The following is a 22,764-nucleotide window of genomic DNA, read 5'->3' on the forward strand; positions in this document are numbered from 1 at the left end:
TGCTATCCTGTGAGCGCCCCTTGGTAAAGATGGTAAAAATTAGCACCAAATAATAAGGCCCGTGTTTGTGGAACATTATAGCTGATCTAAAAATAACAAAACAATCGGAATACTCAGGGGAGCAGTGTGAATAAAATAAGGGCAAAGTCTGGCCAGGTTTTCCTGGTGACGGTTCCTCTCTTTGCAGGAGTGGTCAGTTTTCTTACCTGTGTCAGGAATACCGCCAGGCTCAGTCTATAGAATATCACTAACCTGAATGTAATGATGACCGCAGATTGTATTTTCCTCATTCCATTTTGTATAATGGCCACACACTAACACCTGTAGTATTTTTAGTAATAATCCTAGTACCTTTCTTGGACAATTTCTTTAAACCATTGACATGTGAAGTGAATAATACAGACAACCTGTCAGGAGGTGGGATATTTTATGCAGCATGTGAATGGTTAGTTCTTGAAGTTGATGGATGTGTTGGGAGCAGGCCAGTTTGGATAAATTGTAAATCTGAATCACTCTAACCAGAGACACTTTGTGGTTAGACCCCAGGGTAAGATCGGTCCCAAAAATTTCAGGACTTATGGAAGGTTCCTGATAGTGAAGAGTACTTAAAGGTGGTCCAAGGAGGGAAAATGCAAGAGGGGGATGGACGCCCACTGACGAGAGTCTCATCTCACATAAGAGCTACTGTAGTGCAAATTGTTGGAAAAGTTGATGCTGTCTACAATAGAAAGTGTCAGAAAATGCAATGGATCATAGATGCTGAGTATATCACTTCTTAGCTGCAGACCGATTAGAGTACTCATGATGACCCCTGGCCACTGGCAAAAGCACCTACAATGGGCAGTGGACCATGAAACAGTAGAAGAAGGTGGTTTGGTGGATTTACATGATTGATGTCCAGTAGTTTGTGTACTGTTTACCAGGGAAGAACAATATATGCAGAGAAGATAAGCCACCACAGGCAGTGGCATGCTGCCAGCAGTATGATACTAGAAAACTATGGGTCCTGGCATTCATATGGATTTAATTTGAATAGGAAAATACTCAAGGCCACGAGGAACTGGTTTGAGAAGCATGAAAAGAGGTCAGGGTGTTGACTTTGCCTCCAGATTTGTCAGATGTCAATCCTCTTGAGTATTTGTGGAATGTGTTAAAAAAGCAAGTCCAATCCATGGACGCCCCTTAAATGTGCTGATGCTAACATCTTAGTGCCGGATGCCACAGGACACCTTGAGAAGTCTGGTGGAGTTCATGCTTGGTCTGGTCAGAGCTGTTTTGGTGGAAGGTCAAGGGTTTGCCTAATATAATTTTAATGTTATGGCTGATCTATATACAGGTATATTTCACAATTAAGTTATAGTTGCGCATAGAAAACAAAAAAAAAAAACACCATGTGAAAATGCCATGCGTAAAAATAGATTTAAAGAGTTGATCCACAATCTACTATATAAAGCTGAATGTGTGTGTGTATGTTTGTGTGTATGTCCGGGATTGGCATCTGCACCGTCACAGCTACAGCCACAAAATTTTGCACAGTCACATGTCTGGACCCCGAGAGCGTCATAGGCTATATTGTGAGGCGAAATTTTAACCCCGCGCGTTCCAATTCACCAAACAATTTTGCCCCTATCTACATAATGGGGAAAAAAGTGAAAGGAAAAGTGTTGGAGGCGTCTGTCGAGATCACACTCAGTCGGAGCAGCCTTTGGAAGTGGTGAATCACCAGAAATAATACACAAGACACGTCTTGTATAGTGTATCACTGGGAAGTCTCTGAAGCACGCCTGCCTTCAATGTGCTATCCCTTCTTTATATAGTTGTTTCAGTAGGTTTAGTGGTTATACAAGTTTTGCATGTTTAAACAAAGAGACAAGACAGGAAAGAAAGAAAAGAAAAGAAAACAGTTTCGTGGGCGGCAGTTTCACAACAAACAGTAACATACATAGTAACATAGTAACATAGTTAGTAAGGCCGAAAAAAGACATTTGTCCATCCAGTTCAGCCTATATTCCATCATAATAAATCCCCAGATCTACGTCCTTCTACAGAACCTAATAATTGTATGATACAATATTGTTCTGCTCCAGGAAGACATCCAGGCCTCTCTTGAACCCCTCGACTGAGTTCGCCATCACCACCTCCTCAGGCAAGCAATTCCAGATTCTCACTGCCCTAACAGTAAAGAATCCTCTTCTATGTTGGTGGAAAAACCTTCTCTCCTCCAGACGCAAAGAATGCCCCCTTGTGCCCGTCACCTTCCTTGGTATAAACAGATCCTCAGCGAGATATTTGTATTGTCCCCTTATATACTTATACATGGTTATTAGATCGCCCCTCAGTCGTCTTTTTTCTAGACTAAATAATCCTAATTTCGCTAATCTATCTGGGTATTGTAGTTCTCCCATCCCCTTTATTAATTTTGTTGCTCTCCTTTGTACTCTCTCTAGTTCCATTATATCCTTCCTGAGCACCGGTGCCCAAAACTGGACACAGTACTCCATGTGCGGTCTAACTAGGGATTTGTACAGAGGCAGTATAATGCTCTCATCATGTGTATCCAGACCTCTTTTAATGCACCCCATGATCCTGTTTGCCTTGGCAGCTGCTGCCTGGCACTGGCTGCTCCAGGTAAGTTTATCATTAACTAGGATCCCCAAGTCCTTCTCCCTGTCAGATTTACCCAGTGGTTTCCCGTTCAGTGTGTAATGGTGATATTGATTCCCTCTTCCCATGTGTATAACCTTACATTTATCATTGTTAAACCTCATCTGCCACCTTTCAGCCCAAGTTTCCAACTTATCCAGATCCATCTGTAGCAGAATACTATCTTCTCTTGTATTAACTGCTTTACATAGTTTTGTATCATCTGCAAATATCGATATTTTACTGTGTAAACCTTCTACCAGATCATTAATGAATATGTTGAAGAGAACAGGTCCCAATACTGACCCCTGCGGTACCCCACTGGTCACAGCGACCCAGTTAGAGACTATACCATTTATAACCACCCTCTGCTTTCTATCACTAAGCCAGTTACTAACCCATTTACACACATTTTCCCCCAGACCAAGCATTCTCATTTTGTGTACCAACCTCTTGTGCGGCACGGTATCAAATGCTTTGGAAAAATCGAGATATACCACGTCCAATGACTCACCGTGGTCCAGTCTATAGCTTACCTCTTCATAAAAACTGATTAGATTGGTTTGACAGGAGCGATTTCTCATAAACCCATGCTGATATGGAGTTAAACAGTTATTCTCATTGAGATAATCCAGAATAACATCCCTCAGAAACCCTTCAAATATTTTACCAACAATAGAGGTTAGACTTACTGGCCTATAATTTCCAGGTTCACTTTTAGAGCCCTTTTTGAATATTGGCACCACATTTGCTATGCGCCAGTCCTGCGGAACAGACCCTGTCGCTATAGAGTCACTAAAAATAAGAAATAATGGTTTATCTATTACATTACTCAGTTCTCTTAGTACTCGTGGGTGTATGCCATCCGGACCCGGAGATTTATCTATTTTAATCTTATTTAGCCGGTTTCGCACCTCTTCTTGGGTTAGATTGGTGACCCTTAATATAGGGTTTTCATTGTTTCTTGGGATTTCACCTAGCATTTCATTTTCCACCGTGAATACCGTGGAGAAGAAGGTGTTTAATATGTTAGCTTTTTCCTCGTCATCTACAACCATTCTTTCCTCACTATTTTTTAAGGGGCCTACATTTTCAGTTTTTATTCTTTTACTATTGATATAGTTGAAGAACAGTTTGGGATTAGTTTTACTCTCCTTAGCAATGTGCTTCTCTGTTTCCTTTTTGGCAGCTTTAATTAGTTTTTTAGATAAAGTATTTTTCTCCCTATAGTTTTTTAGAGCTTCAATGGTGCCATCCTGCTTTAGTAGTGCAAATGCTTTCTTTTTACTGTTAATTGCCTGTCTTACTTCTTTGTTTAGCCACATTGGGTTTTTCCTATTTCTAGTCCTTTTATTCCCACAAGGTATAAACCGCTTACACTGCCTATTTAGGATGTTCTTAAACATTTCCCATTTATTATCTGTATTCTTATTTCTGAGGATATTGTCCCAGTCTACCAGATTAAGGGCATCTCTAAGCTGTTCAAACTTTGCCTTCCTAAAGTTCAATGTTTTTGTGACTCCCTGACAAGTCCCCCTAGTGAAAGACAGGTGAAACTGCACAATATTGTGGTCGCTATTTCCTAAATGCCCAACCACCTGCAGATTTGTTATTCTGTCAGGTCTATTAGATAGTATTAGGTCTAAAAGTGCTGCTCCTCTGGTTGGATTCTGCACCAATTGTGAAAGATAATTTTTCTTGGTTATTAGCAGAAACCTGTTGCCTTTATGGGTTTCACAGGTTTCTGTTTCCCAGTTAATATCCGGGTAGTTAAAGTCCCCCATTACCAGGACCTCATTATGGGTTGCAGCTTCATCTATCTGCTTTAGAAGTAGACTTTCCATGCTTTCTGTTATATTTGGGGGTTTGTAACAGACCCCAATGAGAATTTTGTTACCATTTTTCCCTCCATGAATTTCAACCCATATGGACTCGACATCCTCATTCCCTTCGCTAATATCCTCCCTTAAAGTGGACTTTAGACAAGACTTTACATAGAGACAAACCCCTCCTCCTCTCCGATTTTTACGATCCTTTCTAAACAGACTGTAACCCTGTAAGTTAACTGCCCAGTCATAGCTTTCATCTAACCATGTCTCGGTTATTCCCACTATGTCAAAGTTACCTGTAGATATTTCTGCTTCTAGTTCTTCCATCTTGTTTGTCAGGCTTCTGGCGTTTGCGAGCATGCAGTTTAGAGGATTTTGTTTTGTTCCAATCTCCTCACTGTGGATTGTTTTAGAAATGTTCTTACCTCCCTTCTGAGTATGTTTTCCTGGGTCGTCTTTGTTCGAGTCTAATGTTTTTCTTCCCGTCCCCTCTTCTTCTAGTTTAACGCCCTCCTGATGAGTGTAGCGAGTCTTCTGGCGAATGTGTGTTTCCCAGGTTTGTTGAGGTGTAGTCCGTCTCTGGCGAGGAGTCCATCATACCAGTAATTCACACCGTGGTCCAGGAATCCAAATCCTTGTTGTCTGCACCATCGTCTTAGCCAGTTGTTTGCATCAAGGATCCTGTTCCATCTCCTGGTGCCATGCCCGTCTACTGGAAGGATAGAAGAAAAAACTACCTGTGCATCCAGTTCCTTTACTTTCTTCCCCAACTCTTCAAAGTCCTTGCAGATTGTCGGTAGGTCCTTCCTTGCCGTGTCATTGGTGCCAACATGTATCAGAAGAAATGGGTGGACGTCCTTGGAGCTGAAGAGCTTTGGTATCCTATCGGTCACATCCTTGATCATCGCACCTGGAAGGCAGCATACTTCTCTTGCAGTTATGTCCGGTCTGCAGATGGCTGCTTCGGTGCCTCTCAGTAGTGAGTCTCCCACCACCACCACTCTTCGTTGCTTCTTGGCTGTACTTTTTGCTGTCACTTGTTGCTGTGTGCCCTTTTCTTTTTTGCTTGCTGGTATTGCTTCATTCTTAGGTGTGCCATCTTCATCCTCTACAAAGATTTGATATCGGTTCTTCAGTTGTGTGGTTGGTGATTTCTCCATGGTCTTCTTGCTTCTTTTGGTCACATGCTTCCACTCATCTGCTTTTGGAGGTTCTCTGACACTTTTTGCACCTTCTGTGACCAGTAGAGATGCTTCTGATCTGTCTAGAAAGTCTTCATTCTCTTTGATGAGTTTCAAAGTTGCTATTCTTTCTTCCAGACCCCGCACCTTTTCTTCTAAAAGGGCCACTAGTCTACACTTCTGACAGGTGAAATTGGATTCTTCTTCTGGTCGATCTGTGAACATGTAGCACATGCTGCAGCTCACCATGTAGGTTGTAACATCTGCCATGTTGCTCCTAGATCCTGCTGACTTGCTGTGTGTTTTCCTTCTTGTGTAATCTACTCAGCCAAGCTCTCTTGCAATAATGTCCTACAGGCCTTACGGCGCGCGGTTTGGTGATGCTTTCGAAGCAGCTGGTCCCGGCTGTACCCAACGATCTTCTAGCTTAGGGAGACTTCGCTTCTCCCAGAAGGCACCTGGAATATGCAAATTAGCCTCCTGAAGCTTGAATCCCTGGTTTGGTGATGCTTTCGAAGCAGCTGGTCCCGGCTGTACCCAACGATCTTCTAGCTTAGGGAGACTTCGCTTCTCCCAGAAGGCACCTGGAATATGCAAATTAGCCTCCTGAAGCTTGAATCCCTGGTTTGGTGATGCTTTCGAAGCAGCTGGTCCCGGCTGTACCCAACGATCTTCTAGCTTAGGGAGACTTCGCTTCTCCCAGAAGGCACCTGGAATATGCAAATTAGCCTCCTGAAGCTTGAATCCCTGGTTTGGTGATGCTTTCGAAGCAGCTGGTCCCGGCTGTACCCAACGATCTTCTAGCTTAGGGAGACTTCGCTTCTCCCAGAAGGCACCTGGAATATGCAAATTAGCCTCCTGAAGCTTGAATCCCTGGTTTGGTGATGCTTTCGAAGCAGCTGGTCCCGGCTGTACCCAACGATCTTCTAGCTTAGGGAGACTTCGCTTCTCCCAGAAGGCACCTGGAATATGCAAATTAGCCTCCTGAAGCTTGAATCCCTGGTTTGGTGATGCTTTCGAAGCAGCTGGTCCCGGCTGTACCCAACGATCTTCTAGCTTAGGGAGACTTCGCTTCTCCCAGAAGGCACCTGGAATATGCAAATTAGCCTCCTGAAGCTTGAATCCCTGGTTTGGTGATGCTTTCGAAGCAGCTGGTCCCGGCTGTACCCAACGATCTTCTAGCTTAGGGAGACTTCGCTTCTCCCAGAAGGCACCTGGAATATGCAAATTAGCCTCCTGAAGCTTGAATCCCTGGTTTGGTGATGCTTTCGAAGCAGCTGGTCCCGGCTGTACCCAACGATCTTCTAGCTTAGGGAGACTTCGCTTCTCCCAGAAGGCACCTGGAATATGCAAATTAGCCTCCTGAAGCTTGAATCCCTGGTTTGGTGATGCTTTCGAAGCAGCTGGTCCCGGCTGTACCCAACGATCTTCTAGCTTAGGGAGACTTCGCTTCTCCCAGAAGGCACCTGGAATATGCAAATTAGCCTCCTGAAGCTTGAATCCCTGGTTTGGTGATGCTTTCGAAGCAGCTGGTCCCGGCTGTACCCAACGATCTTCTAGCTTAGGGAGACTTCGCTTCTCCCAGAAGGCACCTGGAATATGCAAATTAGCCTCCTGAAGCTTGAATCCCTGGTTTGGTGATGCTTTCGAAGCAGCTGGTCCCGGCTGTACCCAACGATCTTCTAGCTTAGGGAGACTTCGCTTCTCCCAGAAGGCACCTGGAATATGCAAATTAGCCTCCTGAAGCTTGAATCCCTGGTTTGGTGATGCTTTCGAAGCAGCTGGTCCCGGCTGTACCCAACGATCTTCTAGCTTAGGGAGACTTCGCTTCTCCCAGAAGGCACCTGGAATATGCAAATTAGCCTCCTGAAGCTTGAATCCCTGGTTTGGTGATGCTTTCGAAGCAGCTGGTCCCGGCTGTACCCAACGATCTTCTAGCTTAGGGAGACTTCGCTTCTCCCAGAAGGCACCTGGAATATGCAAATTAGCCTCCTGAAGCTTGAATCCCTGGTTTGGTGATGCTTTCGAAGCAGCTGGTCCCGGCTGTACCCAACGATCTTCTAGCTTAGGGAGACTTCGCTTCTCCCAGAAGGCACCTGGAATATGCAAATTAGCCTCCTGAAGCTTGAATCCCTGGTTTGGTGATGCTTTCGAAGCAGCTGGTCCCGGCTGTACCCAACGATCTTCTAGCTTAGGGAGACTTCGCTTCTCCCAGAAGGCACCTGGAATATGCAAATTAGCCTCCTGAAGCTTGAATCCCTGGTTTGGTGATGCTTTCGAAGCAGCTGGTCCCGGCTGTACCCAACGATCTTCTAGCTTAGGGAGACTTCGCTTCTCCCAGAAGGCACCTGGAATATGCAAATTAGCCTCCTGAAGCTTGAATCCCTGGTTCAAGGCAAAGGCAATTCCACAGACAAGAAAAACAGGATTTCATACTATAGCTAAAATGTCCTTGAATGGACAGGTCAATATTTATCACAAATTCTTTTTTTTTTTATTTTTGTTCATTGAGGTAATCATTTTTGTTCTGCTCTTCACAATCCCCCCTTTGACATATTCCATTCAAAACCTTGTCGATCATTTTAGTCATTCTTTTTGTGATATTACAAAAAAAAACTTTATATTCTCGCATCCATTACACAAAATTTATTTGTGCATACCGAGATACCCTTGAGTACAACCTTGAATAATACATATATAATTACAATAACCATAACTGTATGTATTAGGCTTTGCATAATCCCTGTAACCCACCCACCGATCCCTCTGAACCAATTGGCCGGGTTAAGAAAAGAAAAGGTATCTGACCACCAGCTATCCTTATTTTGGTCATTGTCTTTGTCATACTGATCCCTGAGTCGTTGTACGTCTTTTAATTTAAATCTCATACTCATAGTACTATTCGGGTCTATATAATGACAGCAGGTGGGTCCGATGATTTGACACATACCCCCTTGTGAGGCAGTTAGGTAATCCAATACCAGGGTATGTTGGTTAGTGACTATTATAAGCTGATTCTGTACAGCTATACTAGTATTTAATATGTCCAATATATCCCAAATCTGATCATCTAGATAATCCGTGGCTCTAACTAATTTATCCCACATTTGTGTTAACATAGGATAAATAAAAAATGGTACTAGCAATTTTGTTGGGAATTCCCATTTGTACTATATGCGGCCTCCCCGAGGGACGTGGTGAGTTATCTGCAGCTCTTTTATACAGTGTGTGCTTGGGCACGGCTTGCATATTCACTTGTTTATTTGAAATTATGAAAGTAGCCGGGGTTAGGCGTCCTAATGTACAAGTACCCTTTATACCTACGGGAAGCCATTTCTATGCTCCTTCTCCGCATATCCAAAATGTACCCTCAGGCAGATCCCACAAAGCTGAGTGCTGCAATACCAATCTGTGAGCCAAATCCACAAAACTAGATACATTCTGAAGCATACACCAAGAGGGTTTTTGTCCCAAGGGGCTACAGTACCCGGCTGCGGGATTCCCACATACATGCATTCCGTTGACATACTCATTGGATTCATTACAAACCAGGTTCCCCGGCTTACTTGTACAACTGTCTGCATCACCTTGGGGGAACAACTCAGAATGTTCCCATTTTCTATTATGTATGTATCTTTCCAATACTGTAGGTTTGAAAGCATCAGAGGAAGGGGTGGTTGTACTGAAACTGAGCTGTAGATTTTCAGTGGGGACCTGTCCTAAATCAGTTAATCCAGTCTTATTCCTAGGTACCCATTTTCCTCCCTTGAATGCTAAAATATTGTAAGTTGTCTATTTTTCCTGTAAGATTGCCCTGCCACCAAGGAAATTCTACCCATCCCACAATTGGTATGGCGATTGTAGTATTCCATAGTCTAGTATTGCCAGGTTGGTTGTTGGCCAGGTTGTCTGAACAATTAGGCCAAGCGAATATTTCTTCAGCTGACACGGGAACTGCTAGAAAAGGTATACTTGTGGCTGATACTGGTGAATGGGTACAGATCCAACAATCTGCCAGGGGTTGCGTATTATTTAACAAGTCATGCACTAATTTTCTATGATGTTGTACGAATCTATTGTTCAAAGGGGCTAGAGAATTCAGTCTTTCCCATGCCTCCGTTGAGGTTAACATTATTAACATCAATATCATGAGTCTTATACTGCTTTTTTGCAATGGCTTGCATGTATCCATGATGCCTTTCCTTCAAGCTTGACTGCTGTTGGAGTTGTTAACAGGACTTGGAAAGGTCCGTCAAATCTCGGTTCCAGAGTCTTTCTGGTGTGTCTTTTCACGTAGACTTGATCACCAGGTTCCAACTTGTGGCCTCCTTCGAGATTTTCTGGATCTGGAAGGGAAGCAAAAACTTGCGAATGCACTTTAGTTAAACGTTTTTGTAATTCTTGTACATAAGCAGTTAAAGTCTCAGTATTCAACATCAGTTGTTGTGGAAAATAACAACCCAAATTTGCTGCTCTACCAAAAAGAATCTCATGTGGTGACAGCTTAGCCTTCCCCCTTGGGGTGTTTCGGATGGAATACAGGGCAAGTGGTAGACACTCGGTCCAAGGCTTTCCTGTTTCTGCCATGGCCTTCTGGATTTTTAATTTTATTGTCCCATTTAATCTTTCCACTTTACCTGAACTCTGTGGATGATATGGAGTGTGAAACTGGTTTTCAACTCCCAACATTTTCATAACATTCTGGAATATTTCCCCAGTAAAATGGGTACCCCTATCTGACTCGATCACCTCAGGCATGCCGTAACGGGGTATCAGTTCATGTGCTATTTTAATGGCAGTAGTTTTTGCTGAGGCTTTACGAACTGGATAAGCCTCTGGCCACCCTGAGAACATGTCCACACACACAAGCACATATTCGTATCCATTGTACCTAGGAAGTTGGATGTAGTCGATCTGGAGTCTTTGAAAGGGATACAGTGGTCTTACATGATGCTTGGTTGGGGTTTTAATGGCCTGACCTGGATTGTGTGCCAGGCATATAGCGCATGCAGCACACATGTTCCAAGCAAAATTACCAAAGCCTGGAGCCAACCACCTTTCTTTTACCTTGAGCGTCATACCATTTGCCGACACATGCGTGGGTAGGTGGAGGTCACTTGCCACTGCGGGGTACCAGGCTCTGGGTAAACACAACAAAGTTCCTTTTTTCCATAATCCTTGCTGATCTTCTGCCCCTTTTTTCTGCCACTGCCCTCGTTCTTCGTCGTCTACCTGTTTCTGAGCTTCCTTCAATCTTTCCTCATCATCTTCAGAGCTATCTAGTGTGTGGGCATGATGTAAGGGTTTACGTGCTGCCTGTTTTGCTGCCTTATCGGCTTTATCGTTACCCCTGGCTTCCTCGGTGTCGAGTCTCACATGTGCAGCTACCTTTATCACCGCTATTTCTTTAGTTTCTTGTGCTGCCTCCAGAATCTGTCTAATGAGGGAGGCATGTTTAACAGGTTGGCCTGAAGCAGTCATATAACCTCTGGCTCTCCATATTACGCCAAAATCGAAAATAATGCCATGTGCATATCTAGAATCAGTGTATATGTTTGCTGTCTGATCTTTGGCTATTTTTAGAGCTTCAACTAATGCCGTAAGTTCTGCTTCTTGTGCAGACTGATTAGCAGGGAGAGGTTCTGCTTTCAGCACTTCATGCTGAGTTACTATCGCATAACCTGTATGAAATTGTCCATTCATATCTGCATATCTACTGCCATCTATGAAAAGTTCAAATGTAGCATTACAGAGTGGCTTGTTACGTACATTACATAAGCCCTGAGTCTCTTGTTCCATTAATTGTACACAATCATGCATTGACTTTGATGGGTCAATGGAGTTGGAGAGTGCAGTTTCAAAGGAGTTGGAGAGTGCAGTTTCCTCAGGTATGGTACCCCCCTCAGACTCTAAAGAGAGCAAAGACGCGAGATTAAGAGTCTGAATCCTGGCAAAGGAAATGTTGGGCGGCAGTAGTAGGGAACATTGGAGACGGAGGTGTCTGGCCATTGAAATATGTTTAGGTTGGACCTGGTTAAGAATGCCATGTACATCATGAGTGGTCTGAACTAGAAGTGGGTGATCAAGAACAATCTCAGAAGCTTTATCTAATAACAGTGAAATTGCGGCTACTACTCTTACACAAGAAGGTGCGGCTCTAGCTACAGGGTCCAGATGAGCTGATATGTATGCCACAGGTCTCTGTTTGTTTCCATGTTTTTGTGTGAGCACCCCTGTAGCATGTGAGGATATCTCAGCTGCCATCAATTGAAACGGTTTAGTGTAGTCTGGGAGTCCCAAAGCCGGAGCTGATACCAGTGCTGTTTTCAAAGAGGAAAATGACTGTTTAGCCTCTTCACTGAGTGAATATGGTGTGTTGGCAATACAGTCATATAAAGGCTGCATGAGTTGACTTGCATGTATGATCCACTGTCTACAGTGTGAAACAATACCTAGGAAAGCACGCAGCTGTTTGTGATTCCTGGGTTCAAGCATGTTACGTATGGCTTCCGTACGTTGAGGTGTGAGGTGTCTGATGCCCTGTGATATGCAGTGACCTAAAAACACGACTGTTTGTTGACAAGCCTGGAGTTTCTGTCTATTTACTTTACAGCCTTCTTGCGCTAGGAAAATTAAGAAATTAACAGTTGAGGTAACTGCCGTCTGTTCATCAGGGCAACAAATAAGTAAGTCATCTACATACTGTAGAATGACTACTCCTGGTTCTGGGATGAAATTTTTAGCACGGTCTGCATTGCTTCAGAGTACAAAGTTGGTGAGTGTACCATACCTTGTGGCAATCTTGTCCATGCTAATTGTTTACCCTTGAATGTAAAGGCAAACAAATGCCAACAGTTCTTATGTAGTGGCACAGAAAAAAATGCGTTTGATAAGTCAATTACCGTAAAATATGCAGCAGTGCTGGGAATTTGAGACAGTAAGGTATGAGGATTCGGTACCACAGGGGTGACCGGTGCCAAAACCTTATTGATTTCCCGTAAGTCATGCACCATGCGATATTTCACCATAGTTTCTTTGGAGGACACTTTCTTTTTAACAGGATATAAGGGTGTATTGGCGGGTGACCTGATTTCTACCAAAACACCTTGTAACACATAATCCTGAGTTTGTTGAGAAATCGCCTGTTCTTGCTGGGCGCTGATGGGGTATTGCCTAAGCTGAGGTAATATGGTTCCCGGGGCAGTTTCTAACAGTATAGGAGCTACTGATAAAAATCCTACATCAGTGTCTCCTTTTGCCCATAGGCTGTCAGGAACCCGAGACAAGTCAATTTTTGCTTGTTGAGTGTAAATTTCGGGAAAATCCTCCATTGCCTGTATTCTAACATATGGTTCCAGAGTTTCTGCATCTTCAGGGATGGTCAGCATAACTGTGCCATCTTCTCTAAAATGGATGTTTGCATGCATTTTACTTAAGACATCAGTACCCAACAAGCAGGTAGGTGCACCTTTAGCAAATAAAAATTTGGATACAAAAGTTTTAGGGCCAAAGCTCACATTTAAAGGTTTTGTAAAGGGCAACGCCTGAATTTTACCATCATACCCTTCTGCATATGTAACCTTTGAGGATATATTGTCAGGATATGGAAAAAAGTCCTGATTTAAAATGGAGGATGTTGCTCCCGTATCTATCAGAAAAGGTACATTTTTACCCTCAACTTCAACTTGTATTATTGGTCTTCTAGAAGGAAGAGAGACCTGCATAACTTTCAGTCATTCTGAGCTGTCTGTTTGATCAGGCACTGGGTTATTTATCCTATTTTTGGGTACAAAGGTTCCTGAATCTATATCTGTTTTTCTCTTCCTACATTCCCTTTGGAAATGTCCTGGCTTCTTACAGTAATGACAAGTAAACTTTTGATTAGCAGAGCCAGTATTAGCCTGTGCAATTCTTACTGGCTTAGAATTTTCTCTTAAGTCCATTTCTATCCCTACAGCTTTCTGTCTAGCCAGGTGTGGGTCTTCCAAGGTTCTCCAATCAGGGGTTGCGGCCTTAAGCTTTTCCTTCACTTTTGGAGACAATCCATCTATAAAGGTTTTTGTAACTAACCTCATCATTCCTGGAGCGGTTAGATTCATGCCTTCATCTCTGAAATTATTTTCTACACTTAGATAATATTCGTCTACTGATTGTCCAGATTTCTGAGCCACCACTCCCGTTGTTCCTCTCTGCCTCTGTCTCTCCCTCATGAAAACCATTAAGTGATCTACAAATTGTGTACCTGATTCTATCGTTTGTAAGGCACCATCTCCTGCTTGGGGCCTATGTACCTGTAGATTTGCTAATAGCTCCTGGAAGAGTCCAGGAGTCATTTTCATTCTACATAATTCTTCTCCATCTGCCCAAACTCCAGCGTGAGTCTGCATAATTTGCTGTATATATTGTGCAAATCTAACTGGACACTGGGTGGGATCTGGTGCGTTATGCAAGAGAGACATGCCTTCAGCGGGGGACCAAGGGAAATATTGTCGAGTTTGGTGATATCTAGTTCCCATTACTCCGTCAGCACCAGGTTCCCTAAAGGGTCTTGGTACTACCCTAACAGGGGCAAGTACAGCGCCATGTCTAGGTGTACCACAGGCTAGGCAATCATTTCTCCAGTCTGGATTTTGTTGTCCACAGTGCGGACATACCCATCCTCCTGGTCCGGCTAAACTTTGAGGTGGTGTTTGGAGAAAAGATGGGGCATGTGGGTTAAGGTATGGGGGTGGGGTATTTTTAGATTCCACATTTTGTTTTTCTCCACAGCCTGTGGGTCTAATACACCACTTTTTACTCTGTTGATTATATGTCCATCCCTCATTTTCTGCTACCCTAGAGACATCAATCAATGCTTGGATCTGATCTATCCATTTCTTGTCTCTGATTATGCCTTTTTTCCTTTCCTGAATTCCTTCCCATAGTTTTCTACTAAAAGCTTCTGCCCTAGTAACTCCAAACTTACTAAAAATCTTTTTCAGCCCCTTAGTGGCATCTTCACCACTTCTCTCCTTTATGATAGTATAGATATCTAATTCTTCTGGTTCCGACTTTGTTTGCTTATTCCCCATTTTCTTATCCTGAGCTTTCTTGCCCTAGGTGGCGTTTGGGTATGAGAATACCTCGTTACCTTCTTCCTAAGGAGCTAGGATGTCTTTTTCTTGCCCTAGGTGGCGTTTGGGTATGAGAATACCTCGTTACCTTCTTCCTAAGGAGCTAGGATGTTTAAACTGTGTTGATGTAAGAAAATCCTGATTCCAACACCTATAGCAAACAACACAAATGCAACCAGACAGAAAAAGAAAAAGAACATACAACGTATCTTGTCCCAGGCTAATTTATCTGTCCTGGGCTTATACTATCACATACAACGTATTCTTGTCCCAGGCTAATTTATCTGTCCTGGGCTCATACTATCATACACTTATCCGTCACCAGGTTTTTGTCAAAGACAGGATCAGAGATTGAACATAGGCGTGGAGGTCTCCCCGAAAGGACGCAACCACGTTGCCCAGTGGGACAGTCACTTCTTCTGTTTCAACCCCCTGGGCGGCTTATAGGGCTATTCCCAACTTCCACACACCTTCTATTCACATTCACTCTCATTCAATGCTGTACTCCGTGAGGTGATCAATTCCTAAATAGTTCAAGAACCCGAGCTATAGGTATCCTCCTCTACTAGAACTACCCGCTAAAGAACACGACACAGAAAATCTTACGGACAGTGCAGGGCAGATATAAGAGATCTAACAGTGTCTCTTACCTGGCCAGGTTTTTGTTCATCTGCCGTCCATTATCCCAGATTCTCTTTTCGTTCGTATTCTGCCGGTGTTCTTGAAGGAATACACAGACCTCGGGTCCCTGTTCGGGCGCCAGGAAATGTCGGGATCACACTCAGTCGGAGCAGCCTTTGGAAGTGGAGAATCACCAGAAATAATACACAAGACACGTCTTGTATAGTGTATCACTGGGAAGTCTCTGAAGCACGCCTGCCTTCAATGTGCTATCCCTTCTTTATATAGTTGTTTCAGTAGGTTTAGTGGTTATACAAGTTTTGCATGTTTAAACAAAGAGACAAGACAGGAAAGAAAGAAAAGAAAAGAAAACAGTTTCGTGGGCGGCAGTTTCACAACAAACAGTACAAAGGCAATTCCACAGACAAGAAAAACAGGATTTCATACTATACCTAAAATGTCCTTGAATGGACAGGTCAATATTTATCACAAATTCTTTTTTTTTTTATTTTTGTTCATTGAGGTAATCATTTTTGTTCTGCTCTTCACACGTCGCAGCTACAGAAACAAAATTTTGCACAGTCACACATCTGGACCCTGAGAGCGTCATAGGATACGTTGTGAGGTGAAATTTTAACCCCGCGCATTCCAATTCACCAAACAATTTTGCCCCTATCTACATAATGGGGAAAAAAGTGAAAGGAAAAGTGTTGGAAGCGTCGCAGCTACAGCAACAAAATTTTGCACAGTCACATGTCTGGACCCCGAGAGCGTCATAGGCTATGTTGTGAGGTGAAATTTTAACCCCGCGCGTTCCAATTCACCAAACAATTTTGCCCCTATCTACATAATGGGGAAAAAAGTGAAAGGAAAAGTGTTGGAAGCGTCGCAGCTACAGCAGCAAAATTTTGCACAGTCACACGTCTGGACCCCGAGAGCGTCATAGGCTATGTTGTGAGGTGAAATATTAACCCCGCGCTTTCCAATTCACCAAACAATTTTGCCCCTATCTACATCATGGGGAAAAAGTGAAAGGAAAAGTGTTGGAAGCGTCGCAGCTACAGCAACAAAATTTTGCACAGTCACACGTCTGGACCCCGAGAGCGTCATAGGCTATGTTGTGAGGTGAAATTTTAACCCCGCGCTTTCCAATTCAACAAACAATTTTGCCCCTATCTACATAATGGGAAAAAATGAAAGGAAAAGTGTAGGAGGCAAATTGACAGCTGCCAGATGTGAACAAGGGGGACTTAAAGAATGAGAGCGATGGCGCCAAAGAGTATATACCGTACAGTTGCTAAGGTGGGGCCTCGACATGGGATACTCACCACACACGGGGATATGAACACACACAAAATGCGCCACACACTACCACGTGCTTGAACACATATCACCCTCAGCACACATTTCACCACACATACACCAACCTCGCCACATAAAAGTCATAACACAAAAGTCGCCACTCAAAACTCGCCACGCGCAGAACTCGCCACATGCAAAAACTAGGATCTTGCAAAACTCGCCACAAGTGCAAAATTCTCCTCATGAAAAACTCGCCACACGCAAAACTTGCACACGCGGAAAAATTGCCACATGCACAAAAGTTGCAACACATGCAAACGTTGCCTCACACAAAACTTGCACATACTCAAAAGGCACCACACATAATACTCGCAACGCGCAAAACTCGCCATGTGCAAAACTTGTTGCACACAACTTGCTACACTAACCTGTCACATGCAACTCGACACACAAAAAGTTGCTACACGCATGTTGCTACACAAAACTCATCTCACAAAAGTCGCTACATGCATGTCGCCACACGCAACTCAACACACACAACTTGACAAACGAAACTCGCCCTAAAACACACACAAGTCTGGTATTATCCTTCAAAAATAAAAATCTGATTAATAAGCAGACAAACTACAACAATTGCACCATATAGGAAATACGGCAGCTGTCAGTCACATGACCTGTCTATTATGTGTATGTGTGAGCTAATATATACTGCCAGGGGGAGGGCTTCCTGTTGGCTGGGGATTTATCAGGCTGCCAATTTAGCTTACAAATACTGAGGTAAAAATACTGAGCAAATAACGTGTGAACGAGGTCTAATACAGGAGGAGATGACACACAGGTATATACTATATACAGGGGAGATGACACACAGATATATACTATATACAGGAGAGATGACACACAGGTATATACTATATAGAGGAGGAGATGACATATAGGTACATATATATACAGGAGATGACATTCAGGTATATACTATATACAGGAGGAGATGACATACAGGTATATGCTATATATAGAACATGACATGCAGGTATATACTATATGCAGGAGGAGATGACACTCAGATATATACTATATACAGGGGAGATGACACACAGGTATATACTATATACAGGAGGAGATGACATACAGGTATATGCTATATATAGAAGATGACATGCAGGTATATACTATATGCAGGAGGAGATGACACTCAGATATATACTATATACAGGGGAGATGACACACAGATATATACTATATACAGGAGAGATGACACACAGGTATATACTATATAGAGGAGGAGATGACATATAGGTACATATATATACAGGAGATGACATTCAGGTATATACTATATACAGGAGGAGATGACATACAGGTATATGCTATATATAGAACATGACATGCAGGTATATACTATATGCAGGAGGAGATGACACTCAGATATATACTATATACAGGGGAGATGACACACAGGTATATACTATATACAGGAGGAGATGACATACAGGTATATGCTATATATAGAAGATGACATGCAGATATATACTATATACAGGGGAGATGACACAGGTATATACTATATACAGGAGGAGATGACATACAGGTATATACTATATATAGAAGGAGATGACATTCAGGTATATACTATATATAGGGGAGATGACACACAGCAGGTATATACTATATACAGGGGAGATGACATACAGGTATATACTATATACAGGAGATGACATACAGATGTATACTATATATAAGGGAGATGACAAACATGTATATACTGAGGTGATGAGGTGAAAATGAGAGGTGTGAGGTGAAAATGAAAAGGTGTGAGTGCAAAATGAGAGGAGTGAGGAAAAATAGTGGAGTGATCAGAAAATGACAGATGTGAGGTTGAAATGACAAGTGTTAGGGGGGAATGAGAGGAGTGAGGGAGAAAATGAGAGATGTGAGGGGGAAAATGAAAGATGTGATTGGGAAAATGAGAGGCGTGATGGGAAAATAAGAGAAGTGAGGTGCTATAACTAACCACAGATATTTACTATGCCCAGGCAACGCCGGGCCCTTCAGCTAGTATATAATATTTCTGATCAGTGGTGGAGGTCTGATTTCTGGGACCTTTGTCTAGCTGTGTTTGGAGAATTATAGCACAGCTCAGTTCATGGGCCTGTTTTGTATTTCCTGAATGTGGTGGTTTTGGAGCATCGTTGTACATGTCAATTAAGGAATTGCAGTACTACTTAAAGAAACTCGCGCAAGTCTCTCGCATCAAGTCCCGGCACTGCCGCCGACACTCGGGAACGGCAGCTGCATAGAATTACTCGCATTGAACTCGCAAGTGTGACCCCAGCCTAAGGAAGGGTTCAGTTTCACCGCAACTCAGGTTCTATTGTAGTGAATGGGAGCTGAGCTGCAGGGCATAACAATTGGGGTCGCAGAGGTCGTGGGTGAGGGGCCTGCCGACGCCAGCACAAACTTCAACTGGATGTCCGTCCTTGGATTCACATTCAGCTGAAGTGTATTGTGTATTGTGCACTGCAATACAAGCTGCCGGCTAATCAGAGACTTGCAGCGGGCATTGACGTGCACAAGACTGGGGGTGCTGAAGTCAGCTACCAGCTTCAGAAGAGGATATGACACAGAGGGGGAGCTGAGGGAGGGGGGGGTAGAATATTTTTTTTTTATCTGCATTAAAGAGGAGAGGCAGAATAGGGAATATATAGCAAGATGGGGGATATATATACCAAAAAGTGGCCCAGGATAAATTACATATATAGTAGAATGGGCCCAGGATGGGGAACATATATACCATGATTGAGGTCAACGATCATTGAGGGTCTCAGAATCCAAACCCCACTACTTATTCAACAGTACTAAACAGATATTTACCGTAATTTAAATCTTTAAATCACTGCAAACATTTATCATTTATACTGCACAGAGATTCCTTAAAGGGAATCTGTCAGTAGGATCAACCCCATATAGGGTTGACCAAATGAATACAGAGTCATAGTAGGGACAAATTATTGGTTAGATGCGCCCTGCTGTTTTCTTTCCACAGCCCTTTATCCTTTTTAAAACTACTGTAAATTAGGCAATTTGCCCACCCAAGCCATGTACATATTTAACTCACTTCATATTGCATAATGTAATTCCCCACAGAACTATTTGCGTTATATATACAGTATAACATATGTGTGTGTTTTTAAATAAAATGATGAATTCCTTGATAATTCCTTAATAATGAAATAGGCTTATTATTTGAATCCAGGAGTATGGAGAATAAAAGCCTATTAACAAGCTGCACGTATAGAAGTGTGAAGCATTACTGTACAACTAGGAGCCCTGCCAGGGGCTGAATAATAACAAATGTGAATCTATGGGCCGCCACAACTAAATCCATCTTCAATTTATTTGACTTATCCTTTCCTGCTAGAATTAGCTTTAGATGTATATTTTACCAAGATTCTGCAGTTATACAGTTCCTTCTGCCATTAATGTGATAATCTCTCATCTTAGAAGTCAGTGTGGCTGGGAAACATATACGTGATGTGGAATGCAGTCATTTTCAGGCCGCATATTTGCGGCTCAGGCATTTCCCAACCTGGCTGGGGTTTAGGCTTCTGTGGTTGGGTGGTACATGTGGTAAGATATACTGTGTGTAACAATGTTAGGCCTCACACAGCCGGCGCGAGCTGTACCGTATGCTTTCACTACATTGTCATGTATATTCCTTCCAGAATACAAGAAGAAATATGGAGAGGAGCACGGCTCATGCCAAGCCGGGATTGCCGGATCTTTCATGGAGGTCGGTAACGTTCTTTACATGAAATGTTCCATTGTTAATGTTTTTAATTGATCATTTTTAGGAGGGGCATAAAAAGGTGTTTGAGGGTTGTCCAAATATTTAGTTGAGTTAGTTTTATGAGTCAGCACAAAAACTCGTGCGTTTAAGGTTTGTTAATCAACTCATGAATCTCCTACGTTAACCCATTACCTTTCCCGTAATTATCCTTTGAGAATGGAAATGTTGAAGTCTAGTGTTTAGCTGGAGAAAGTTTATAATTTTCACAGTCAATGGAGTGTCCTCCCTCGTTAATGAAAGCCAGGCCTAAAAAGGAGGCCTGTACGCTCCCTCCATGCGCACAGCTGCTGTGTCAGTGGGTATAGGATTTCCACTAATATAGCCAGAGCTGTAATGTTACAGTGAAATCCTAACCCTTTAATCACACGTTTCACTCCTCACCCTCTTCTGCTTGCTAAGAATGGCTGGATTAGAAAGCAAAAGTAGCCGTAATATTTTTGGCTCTCCTGTTCTGGATGGAAAACCTCATTATACTGAAGTAGAGATATTATTGACTGAATCCATTATGCAGAACAACTTCACTGGAAGGTTTTTTACAGATTTGTAATCTTGTATTCGTCAATCCCTGCCCTGTTTGTAGAGCTTTAGTTTTATTTCTGATCTGTTCCTGTGTTCTATTTTTAATGATTTACGGTATGTTGTGCAGTCTGATTATAATTTTAATAGGTACCTCTTAAGGTGTTTATAATGACTTAAAGGGGTTTTCATTTTTAGAAAATTAGACCTCAAATACCGCCTATCATATAAACAAATGAGATGGTTCTCGCCCTCCCCAGTCCAGCACTGGCTAGCCACCGTTGTTCTGGTACAGCTTTTTGGCTGCACATCCTCAGCTGATATCACCACTGATTTCACATGGCGGCAACAATTGTGGTCTTTTCTTAAAGTGGAAATCTCCCCTATGGTGTCCATGTGATTTAGAGGGTTATTCTTCTGCTGTAGCTACAATTCTTGACACATGCTCAGCTTGGCCCTGCTTGCATGTGTTTTCACATGGGCCATAATCGGAAAATAGGAGGTGAGACCAGTAGCATAGTCTGGGGTGAAATTCTCAGAGGTGCAAAACATTTCAGATGAAAAAAAGTACTACTTTCTTTTTTCTCTTCTGAAATGTTGCACACATAAGAAGTGGCGTTGCTCATGTTGTGCACATGCCCCAAGCAGTGATCTATGTGCAAACAACACTTTCATCCCAATGCAGTTGGCTCACTTGGTAGCAATAGGGTCCAATCCCCACGGCTCTCTGTAGGTCACAGGCTGCTGAAGGACGCTCTCCTAAAAATATGTCAAATTCCCAGTGCAGACGGTACAATGACATTACTGCTCTGTGTGCATGGGAAAAGGGACCCTGGTTACTCAAATTAGAGAAGGGGTGCAGGTTATATGACATTGGTTGGGGCTTGAGCAAAATGAAACAAACTTTCAGCAGTCATAAACCTCTCATTACATTTAATGCATTTTTATCTGTATGTGCAGCAATAATGCTGATCTATTCTTGCTATCAGCAGACATAGATTTTATCTAGAATTAATCACGGGTTTGATATATTTGTATTAAATCTGTCAGCCTTCGGGTGGTCTACCCCGTAAACTGGTCCTGCACACTTTTCTGAAAAGTGTTGTGCCATAAAAACGAAAAAAAAAAAAGTTGCAAAATTATAGTCGATCTGTCACCAGATTTCACAAAGCAAACTGCATACATTTTTTTAAATGTCTCTGGACCTGATGAGACTGGTGCACTTACTTTGAAAATTCATGTGAAGGTTCCCCTGCGTAATATTGAAGTGAGCATTTTTATTTCAGGATGATATAACCCCCCAAACATGGTAAGTGTACTAGCCCAATTAGATCTAAGAGTATGTGCTGCAGGATGGACACTCGGTACTTGTGCAGCGTCCAACCCGCAGTGTTCAGCTGTTACAGTGTAGTGGATGGGGTTTCAAAATATCCCATGTCCACTATGCGTCCAGAGACACCTGTGGCTCACCTGCGGAGACGGACATCCACAAGATAAATATCACCCATACAATGTATTGAACGTGGTGATTCCGCACGGTTCAGTGAACACATACAAATTCACCTGCGTTCAGTAACCGGCAGCGCTTTGGACGGAGCGGACATGTGCTGGGTCCAAAGCGCTGCCAATTCCTGAACACGGGCACCTGCCCTAACAGATCTTTTTAACCTTATATGCAGTTTGTAGTGTCAAATTTGGGGATGGATCCA

General features: G+C 42.8%; 1 protein-coding gene across 1 annotated transcript in view; it reads left to right on the forward strand.

Annotated features, from left to right (window-relative positions):
* The window catches only part of ITGA9 (integrin subunit alpha 9), a 720,867-nt gene that overhangs the window by 128,686 nt on the left and 569,417 nt on the right, over positions 1 to 22,764 (forward strand). Inside the window, exon 5 of the mRNA XM_069730329.1 lies at positions 20,415 to 20,482. Within this exon, the coding sequence (XP_069586430.1) occupies positions 20,415 to 20,482 (68 nt within the window). The remainder of the gene's footprint in view (positions 1 to 20,414; positions 20,483 to 22,764) is intronic.

The sequence above is a fragment of the Ranitomeya imitator genome, chromosome 6 (genome assembly GCF_032444005.1).
Source record: "Ranitomeya imitator isolate aRanImi1 chromosome 6, aRanImi1.pri, whole genome shotgun sequence".
In the NCBI taxonomy this organism is placed as follows: Eukaryota; Metazoa; Chordata; class Amphibia; order Anura; family Dendrobatidae; genus Ranitomeya; species Ranitomeya imitator.